This window comes from Seriola dumerili, unplaced genomic scaffold (genome assembly GCF_002260705.1).
Source record: "Seriola dumerili isolate Sdu_G_001 unplaced genomic scaffold, Sdu_1.0 BDQW01000149.1, whole genome shotgun sequence".
NCBI lineage: Eukaryota > Metazoa > Chordata > Actinopteri > Carangiformes > Carangidae > Seriola > Seriola dumerili.
In genome coordinates, this window is record NW_019174404.1 from 20618803 (window position 1) to 20629174 (window position 10372).

At 37.8% G+C, this 10372-nt stretch overlaps 1 protein-coding gene across 1 annotated transcript; it reads left to right on the plus strand.

Moving 5' to 3' along the window:
• Positions 1 to 800: 800 nt before the first annotated feature.
• LOC111225694 (C-C chemokine receptor type 6-like) lies at positions 801 to 5800 on the plus strand. The gene is made up of 2 exons (XM_022750716.1): positions 801 to 953; positions 2992 to 5800. Exon 2 carries the CDS (start codon positions 3001 to 3003, stop codon positions 4084 to 4086), a length of 1086 nt encoding a protein of 361 aa, XP_022606437.1. The 5' UTR covers positions 801 to 953; positions 2992 to 3000; the 3' UTR covers positions 4087 to 5800.
• Positions 5801 to 10372: the final 4572 nt, after the last annotated feature.

The window sequence follows — 10372 nt, forward strand, 5'->3', positions numbered from 1 at the left end:
CAGATTGTACAGGCACATATAACTGAAAGAGTTTTCTTTAAATAACAACATTTAACTGGAATCACCACCTCTGGTTGTCTTCCTCCGCCACTCAGACCAGTTTCAGGTTACATCCCTGTTCATCCAGAGTCATAGAAAATATGACTCATTTGTGTGAAATTTATTTGAAATTTATTTGTGCCAAATTTGAAGGGATTCCCATGGGGAATTCTGGAGATATTGCATTCACAAGGCCAAAAATTATTTTTTTGAGGTCACGGTGACCTTGACCTTTGAACTTTAGCCACCAAAGTCTAATCCAACAACTAATCCAATAACCCTAACCCATTACCGAGATATCCTTTCCAAAAGAAAGGGATGGACGGACGGATGGACAACCTGAAAACACTATGCCTCCACGCTGGTGACAGCCAGACAAGCAAACAAAGAAGAGAAAAAAAAACGTAAGATGGCAATTAAAAACAAAACTGATTAGGATGAGGAAAACTAACACTCAGAAAACCCAACTAAGAAATGGGGGTGTGAGAGAATAAAGCAGTTTCTGTGTGTGGGATGTTGAATAGAGGTGTTGAGATTGGGAACAACAAATCAAGCAGATTTGCAGTAATTCAAAGAAAAAGAAAAAGCAGCCACTGAATAAATAAAATGGGGGTTCCTGCAAGCAGAGTTATACAAACTGTTATTTGTGAGTGGAACCATCAGATAAGAAAAATGTGAGCACAGAGGTGGCAGAAACAAATGAGATCAAAAGCAGGAAGCTCAGTGAAACACTGTACTCACACAGAGGTGGTTTTGCTTTGTTCTTCTTTTGATATTTTTTGGAGCACACAGTATTATTCACTTACAGCCCCTACACTTAACTCTATCTACATATGCAGCTGGGAGAGCGGAGAAGCTCCGGTACCTGAGAGTAATATTACTTTCTTTTGACTCAGCAACATCAGCTCCAGAAGGTAAAGAAATTATTTGAGTGAAAGTCATCATTCTCTAAGGTATGTGCTGTATGTTCTGAAAAACCAAACAAACAGACAAAAGAAAAAAAAACGAATAAGCATGAAACTTTCCTGTCTGTGCTGGTTTTTTTTCAGTTTGGTATTTGGTAGTAAGTATCTAAATGTGGTAATTAAATCATAATATTTCTTTGACATAGTGGATGTGATGAATTTTAAAGATTGAAATGTACTAATCAGTTTTGTAATTTTAAAAATGACTGATCAGTTTTAAAAGTTTAAAAAAAAAGAAAAGAACGTTTTACAGATAAAATGACATAGAACAGTTTTACAGAACCGCCACCTGTGTAAAATATGGAAACATTATTTACAGAGCACAAGCTCTCAAATTGTGTTTCTACGGAAAAGTCTCGCCCCTTTCCTTTATTATCTTCCCAGACAGACTTACCATAGTATATTATATGTATAATGTGACTATATTGATTTGTGGGAAGTGAAAGTGTTGAAAGAAGAAATACCATCTCTTTATCACTGTCCATCAGCTTTTCGAAGAAGTTTCTCACATGCTATTATTTGCTTGAATTAGATATCACGTCAGATATTTATTACTGCGCTCTCAGTGACGGTCAGTGTCATTTTTTTATGTAACAATTAAAACAAGAAAAATCAAAAGAGGAGGCGGATGTCGTAATGTCACACAGAGAAACTCATTTATTAATGTCTCATGTATTTTTATACTGTCAGTAAGTCTGTTGAGTGTTTCATTACCTTGTTAAATGTCAGTGACCTCCTTGCAGCCCTGCAGATTCTCAGTGACACATATCAGATCTTCCCTGATAAGATCTGATCAGCTCTTGAGATCATCACGGCTCAGAGTGCAGCCATCTAGACGTGTGATCACTTAATGACTAAATGGGGCTGAAATGGGGTCATTCACTAACAGAGGAAGAGAGGAACTAGAACACCGGCTTTTATTCTGCAAACAGAACAAAAAGCTGATTACCCAGTCCACGCAGGGTGCAGGCTTTGCACTAAACTAACCAAAATTATCCGCAAGATTTTTTTTTTTTTCTTTATTAGGCGAATAAAATGTACCCACCGGGTTACTGTTTCATCAGAAAGGGGTTCGTAATGGATAACAAGCGAGGACAATTCATAAACCCTCTATCAGTTTATAAGTATTCAGATCTTTTACTTAATTGAAATAGTACAGTCTAAACTTGCTTTATTACAGGTAAAAGTCTTATTCAAAATGTAACTAAATATGTTTTCTACCTAAAAGTACTGATTTTGAGTTGACCTAATTGTATTTTATTTTAAATCAAATTTAACCATGGCACACTGAGATGACTTCCCTATTGAGAGCCAACCACACATTTCACCTGTGGCTCCTTCAGGTTCACTTCTGTTTTAGTCGCTGAAGTGAAGTCATCTCACTGTGCCGTGGTTAAGTTTGATTTTCACTTTAGTTGTCCAGCACCTGACCTCTTATTTTGGCTCTGCATGGGGAGTTTTGTTCTCCAGTTTATTCTACTTCATACTTCTGCTACACTACATTTTCAAGGCAAATATTTTACTTTTCAATGTGTCTGGCTGCTTAAGTTACTTTGCAGATTCACATTATCAATACAAAATATAATCAATTAACAAAATGATGAATGCACATTAGTGGATCTATAGTTGTAATCCATTGATATATCTGATTCTGAAGTGGACCACTATTTTGAAACCAGAGGTGTAGTAAAAGTAAAGTAAATACACAGAAGTATTATTAGCAAAAATGAAATGTAATTTATACTAATTTATTCTATGATGCAGAAAAACTCCTTTCAGAAGTTTACATTTATAGTAATATTGGATATTATTACTTGATTTGTAAATGTGTAACTAATTGTGAGTATGTTACAGTACAGTGTTAGGTAGTTCGATGGTAAATATTATAATACATAAAAATAAATCATATTAATTTGTAAAATAAGTAGTGGCTATGGCAGTAAAATAATGATTTCCTCTGTGTTTATACCCATCTTTTCTTCTCCAGATTAAAAACATGGAGAACGTGACTTCAGACTATGATTACATCATGTTAGATTACCCAGATGAAGGACTCTGCAATTTCGACCCCAACCCCACGGAGATCGTCGTCCAGACTTACGTTCACTCCATCATCTGTGCCTTCGGCCTGATTGGCAACGCTCTCGTAATCGTGACCTACATATTCTACAAGAGAACCAAGACGATGACGGACGTCTACCTCTTCCACGTGGCTGTGGCAGACCTGATCTTTGTGGTGGCCTTGCCGTTCATCATATACAATGAGCAGCATAATTGGTTAATGGGTCCCGTGGCTTGCAAGATCCTGAGGTCAGCCTACAGTATCAACCTCTACAGTGGCATGCTCCTGCTGGCGTGCATTAGCGGTGATCGTTACATTGCTATAGTTCAGGCGAGAAGATCCTTCGGTGCTCGCTCGCGCGCTCTGATCTACAGCCGCCTCATCTGCTCTGCTGTTTGGGTGTTTGCAGTGGCTTTAACTCTGCCCACGCTCATCTACACTGAGCGCTTTGAAGAGCAGAGTCTGGGGGCTGACACTGTCACCATGATGTGTCAGCTGTCTTTCAACAAGAATGAAACAGCAAAGCTGATGAAGGTGCTGGTTCCCAGCCTTCAAATGGCCATTGGCTTTCTGCTGCCTCTGTTGGTGATGGTGTTCAGCTATTCCAGCATCATGTGCACCTTGCTGACAGCACAGAGCAGCCAGAGGCACAAGGCTGTGCGTGTGGTTTTGGCAGTTGTTGTGGTTTTCATCGTGTGCCACCTTCCCTACAATGTGGCTCTGCTGATACACACCCTGTCGCTCTTTAAGGAGAGGAAATGTGAGGCAGAGAAGATTAAACTCCAAGTTCTGGCCATTTCCAGGGGCGTAGCCTACCTCCACTGCTGTCTAAACCCCATCCTCTATGCCTTCATCGGGGTGAAGTTCAGGAGCCACTTCCGGCAAATAATGTTGGACTTATGGTGCTTTAGCAGAAAGTACATCTACTCTGCTCGCTCCTCACGTGGAACTTCAGATTTTTGCATCTCAGGCTTGAAGCCTTCAGATGGCTCCAACAACATGTCATCATTCAGTGCATGATGCTGCAGCCTTTTAAAGGAGATAATTAGCGATGCTAATGCTTCAGGAGCTCCCATCTTCCCAAGCTGTTACTTTGCTGTAGCTGTATGTACTGTAAGTAGAGATAAAAACATCTGTACAAAATGTGCTTAGATAAAAGAAGATGTTTTGTATTTGAAATTTACTGCATCATGAGAAAACATTATTTCAATATACAGTACAATATTGTAGGACATAGGCACAGATTAAACAGTCAGTCACTTTCTAGCTAAATGTATTTTGTTTGATGTAAAACATCAACACATATGATTAAAAGAAAAAAGAAGTATTGCGCTTCAGTAAAGCTGAGGTGATGCCACAGAAGAAAAAAAAAGGAAATATGGTCACAGTCTCTCCTTCCTAAGTTGAAGCGTTGAATAATGAACAGAAGTGTTTTTGCGGAACATTATGATGTCACAGTGAAGTAGACCTTTGAAATATTTGGATATAAAATGTCATCACTTAATTTTATCCTTATAGACATTTCAGGTAAATTTTTTCATAATTAGTCAAAATCAAAGCAACAGAGGCAAAGACCTACATTTCACATAATGCAACCAAAATGCACTGTCTACCAAACACCCATGGCTTTCAAAAGCTTCCAGTTTGTAACACAGGCTTTCTGTTAACAATTTATTAACCAAGCCCAAAATGATTTCGATTTCGATATATTCAGATTAAAGTGACATTTATGTGTGCGATCAGGAATTCCCCATATAATATGCAGAAAAACAAAACAATTACTTGAAAAGCTGCTCAGTTACTGTGACTGTAACATGATCACATGCGCCTGTACAGCAGGAAGCGCACAGGTGTAACTAATGACATTAACGATGGCTCCATTTTATTCAAGAGTCCCAGTAAAACATATCAGTGAGGCACCATGCACAATACCATGGGTTCTGTAACTGAACCACCTGGTAAAGAGCCATTATTTATGTTACTGGTAACACCTGTGTTTTCATCCTATGACAAGTCCAAATAGGGAAAAAACTAAATATCATGGAACTTAGGTCATTAACCATGGAAAAAGTGTCGCAGTGTATTATGACTCAAAATAACACCCACACATAAAAAACACCCACCCCACTATCAGATAGCAATATTGTTTCTCTTCAGAAATTACAATTCTCCAAGTAAATTTGAAGTCCTGTATTTTGTTTGTTTGTTTGTTTGTTTTAAATTCAGCTAACAGTTTTTTCCCCCCTTTGTTGAGCAGGTTATAGATTCAAGCAAATCCCAATGTTAAGGTCCATGTGTCTGCTAATGGCATTATTCTCTATGTAATTCAGAAATCAGTGATTGATCTTTATATTATTGATCCAATTAAATCTATTCTTGAATTTTGAACAAGTTTCCTCACACAAATATCCAACCACAGGTATTGATGATGCATTATCCTTAATCAAAGCTGGTTTTGTTGCTTTTATTTATATCTTTAACAATATAACCCGAGTGACTGATGTATGATTGTGACACATTTGGTTATTTCTCTCTTATTCTCATGTTACCATAATGATAGCATCCTGTTTTCTTCTGTTTTTATGTATATGATGTTGACTGAGTCTGCTTGTTTTTTAAGTGCTGTATAAGAGGCTAAAGTCCTCACATTTTTGATCTTACTATACTGTCACTTTAATTTCTACAAATTCTCTAGAACCATATATCCCATTGTGTTATGCTTTTATAAAGTTTTGCCATTTTGTATTTTATAAATCTAATTGTATACTTTTACTGTATCTACTCAATAAACAGTATGTCTGAAGTTTATTTTCTTGAACCAAATTAATCAGCAAATTAATTGAGTCAGAAAGTTTCTGGGAATCAGATGTGAGGAAAATTGAGTATGAAAAAGCAATGCAGATAGCACTTAAACATACAGTACTGCTATAATCGCTCAATCACTACATAAATAATGATGTAAATTAGATTCTGTACCATTAAACAGTACATGAAACATTCACATTTAGCCAACATATAATGTGAAATTTGAACTAGATGGTAAAGTAACTAACATCTAATTACCTTTTTAGTCACTAAATAATTACTGTATATGTTACTAAATGTTAAGTCATTACTTTCTGTGCTCAAAATAACTGCGAACGAAAAAGGGGAAGTGTGCAGCACAATCTGCAGTTATAGGCCGTGGCCCAATGTGTTCAGATGATAAGAGTCTTCCTAAGACAAGGACACAGATAAAACCAACAAATTTATGCGTGGTTCCTCTTGTGGTACATGGGGTTGAGAGAAAAGATAGCAGCTAGGTAAAATCAATGGAAAAAAATGTCAAATTTTGGAAAGGTAGTTGGTGTCTGGAAGGCCTGAAATGCAGGTTGAAATGAAGTGCTCACTGTTTAGCTTGATGATTGAGTTTTTAGCCCCACAGCAGATGTGGATGGTTTTGTGTTTGATGGTTGGTTCACCACTTTGGTCCAGACTAAAAAAATCACTATGGATGTATGGTCATGGAATTTGGCACAGATATCCCTGGTGTCCAGATGATGAACTGTAATTTTGGTGATCCTGAATTTTCATTTGGTGCCAAAATCAGGTCATCATTTTAATTTTCCCCATTATGAAAGACTAATGCAAATGTAAAGGCATTCCTATCAGCTTTGTGTGCTAATTAGCAGATGTTAGCATGCTAACATGCTAAACGAAGATGCTGAAAACTGAATACTGTACCTGCTAAATATCAGCATGTTAACATTGTCATTGAGAACATGTTAGCATGCTGATGTTAACATTCAGCCCAAAGCTTCACTGTGCCTAAATGCAGCCCCACTTAGCTGCTAGCATGACCCTAGACTTTAGTTTCCAGATGACTGATCTGTATTCATTTTCAGCACACATTAGCTAGGCCACAGTTGCTTTGTTGGATGATACTCTCCAGAGAGATGTTCTAACTAAGCGTGAAGTTTGTTAAACTTGATAATGGAAAGTCAATTATCATGTAATTAAAATGTACTTCTTGGTTATCTGTAAACACCCCTAGTCCTCTCTTAGAAACACTGCTGAAAAATGCAAAGATGCCCGATACATACATGATGTGTCCTACAACATTTAAAGAATACTCACATAGAAAATAACAAATCAGCCTTAACATAAGTCTGTAAAGGTGTTCTTTGTGTGGCATTGTACAGATTTGAAAGATTTCGAAACTGATGCTCCTGTACCCATAAACTGCTAGATTTATATTAGGGTCATTTCCTGTAGTGGATTTATGTCATTTCTGACAAATACCACCATAAATCACCAGGGTCAACGTGTAGAAGCAGTAAGCAGAAGCGGCATCTTCTGAAGCACTGGCTACTGACAGAAACAACAAGTACTCCAACCCGAACAACCACAGCCAAACAAGGTAACATCAACAATAGCATGAAACACCTGCACCATAGCAATAGTCTTTTCTGGAGAGTTATCTTCAACAATCAACTCACTTCTTCCTCATTTCGGGTGACTGTCAGGAAAGAGTAAAGACCACAAGCCAGCTTGTTGTGTCCTTTCTGTGATAGCGTACAAATGTATTTCAAGACGACTTAATATGTACAAACCAAATTCACCTTCTTTATCTCACAAACCAGTGATTACTGTAATAATTGAATCAAGTTGGGGTCTTGTGCTGCAAGCTGCCAGCTGTCTGACACCTTGTGAAGTTTGTGATTGAACATGTTTTTTTAATGATCCACCAAACTATTTGGCCTATATAGAAACATAGATGGAGGGCAATGCAAAAACACAATGTTGACACCTTTGTTTTTTTTTTTTTTTATTCAACTAAGACAAATATACAAAAGTAATATGCAAAAATGTGATTGGTGATTGGACCTGGGTGAGGTGAATACAGCTGTTTTATGTGTTATCTCTTTAAATAAAACAGAGCACAGTGTTGTGAAACCAAGATACTGTTACACAATCCACACAAGTTTGCACAGCTATCCTTGTTAAGGCATTGCATTTACTTCCATTCATGATGAACAGCCTAACCCCACATTCTAGATGCATCATAATTTTGGTCTTGGTTAAAGTTCCTTGCGCATGTCCTCAGAGTTCATTGCTGACTATGAAGTAGCACACATGAAAATCTCCATTTTGTTATCTTTGGCGACACTTATGGCCACACATGGATATTGCAGGTTTGTTTTTGAACTGGGTGATGGAACATACGCCACTAACTTTGTGTTAGTGACGTATGTTCCTTGTGATTTTGCAGGTGAGTCATACCAGACCCCGAGTTCATGAAACTGTCAAATGCAAGGACTTCTATATAATTTCATCACTGAGTTATAGGCTCAATCACTACTGTGTTACCTCATTCAGCCATAGATAGTGACTTATTTAAATGAAGAGATTGCCACTTTAAGCCAGCTGCTCACACAAGGTAACTGTATGGAATTCCAGAACTGGCATTGAGCAATCATACAATCAAATGATATTTCACTTGATATATTTCAGACACATTCAAATGCCAGATGTGAACTGCAGTTAAACTCAGATGGATCCCGGCACTCTCTGGATACATCTGGACGCAAGATAGCAGGTCTGAACAGGGCCTCAGATAGAACTCTTTCCACTGTGTTTATCTTAACTACACACCTGTAAAGTTTCATGACTGTATCTTGCATGATTTGAAAACCGTCTCTGAGTAGTTCCCACTACAGCTGTCTTCAGGACATTTAATCATGACAACCCACTCACACACGGACACACATACACAGACACAAGTTGAACACCACAGCAGCCGTGTGATTGTGGATGGTAAATATACAAAGAGAATGTCATGCCAACACCTGCACTTCCTCATGGTGTTGTCATGAGCTCCTTTTTCAGGTCTGCTATTATAACTTTTTCCCACTAGGTGTCATCAGAGAGTTTACTCTCACTACCCACCACCTGACCTCTTTTATGAGCCATAACTTGCCTCTTCAGCTGTTCCTTATTTGCTCATTGGCAGGGATAATATAGACAAGCATAAGAAGTCAGAATCAACCAATATATGGTCTCTGTGTGCATGCGTGTCTCTCACAGAGCTGCATAACTCAGAAACACAGGTGTCTTAACATGGTGCAATTTTGCACAATGCATCGATTAAAATGCCAGAATACATAGTGAAATACTGTAGGAACACAGGTGTAAGTAATAATATCAATGGTGGCTCTCTTCCATTTAGGTATCCAAGTAAATCATGCCAGTAGTAGGCCAGCATGCACAGTACCCTGGTACCCTGGTACACATAAATTCAATGCAACGATGTCTAATGTTGCTACGTAAAATTATGTTTCACAAGCAAAATGTTGCTATGAATGCTATAAAGGTCTTTCAAAAAACGGAGCAACACAGAAAAAATGATTTACTTGATTAGGCAAATGGTTTTTCTAGCAAGTTTAATTCTGCTGTTTATTACTTTAGATGGACTTCCTGTAGTTCCTGAGTTTCCACCTGACCAAGTCACCTGCTTACCCAGCTGCTCCTCATCAGCAATCAGTGACTACTGTAGACCAATTAAACAGCACCCTACTCTGCCTGCTCTCTAAGTACTGGTGTGTGCGTCTTGGTAAACTCTCCTGTTGCCAGGTACCTCAGCTGTTACCATATACAAACACTGCAATAAAATTGCCAGTCACAGATAACATTTTGGACACTGTGGTCAGATTTACAAAGATTACTGAACATAGCAAAAACAAAACAACTGTAATAAAAACAAAAAAAACTAAAAACTAAATACACACACACTAAGCCTTGCCTTACATCGTGTATGCTGGTTCACTGGAATGTTTTGCTGGGCCACTTAATGGAACTATTGTTAACATCATTAATTACACCTATGTTTTCCCTTTCGTGTCAACTTAAAATGGCATTAAAAGTTCTATAATGATCAGAGGCTCTAATAGTTGTGTAATAATTAAAGGTGCCCTATGAGTTTTCCTGTGAACAAACAAAAGTTATGTTTACATTCAGTGTTCTCCACCAAAACTCATTGTGTGCATCTTTGTGTTGAATTTTCTTCCTCATAAAACATTTGCAAAGCTGATTTTTTAAAAACGTTTTCAAACCTGCATTGCTCTCATGTTTCCATGGAATAGAATGAAACCATTGTGAGGAATATGTTTGTGTCACTTGCATGCTCGGGTGATTCCCGCACTTGCGAAATTACAGAAATTATATCTGAAGACAAACAGATGGGTTGTCTGATATATTTTCTGAACTCTATATTTTGAAAGGTGATTAAAGTGTCTGCTTTCGGGTCTGTAGTACAAATGCAATTTAA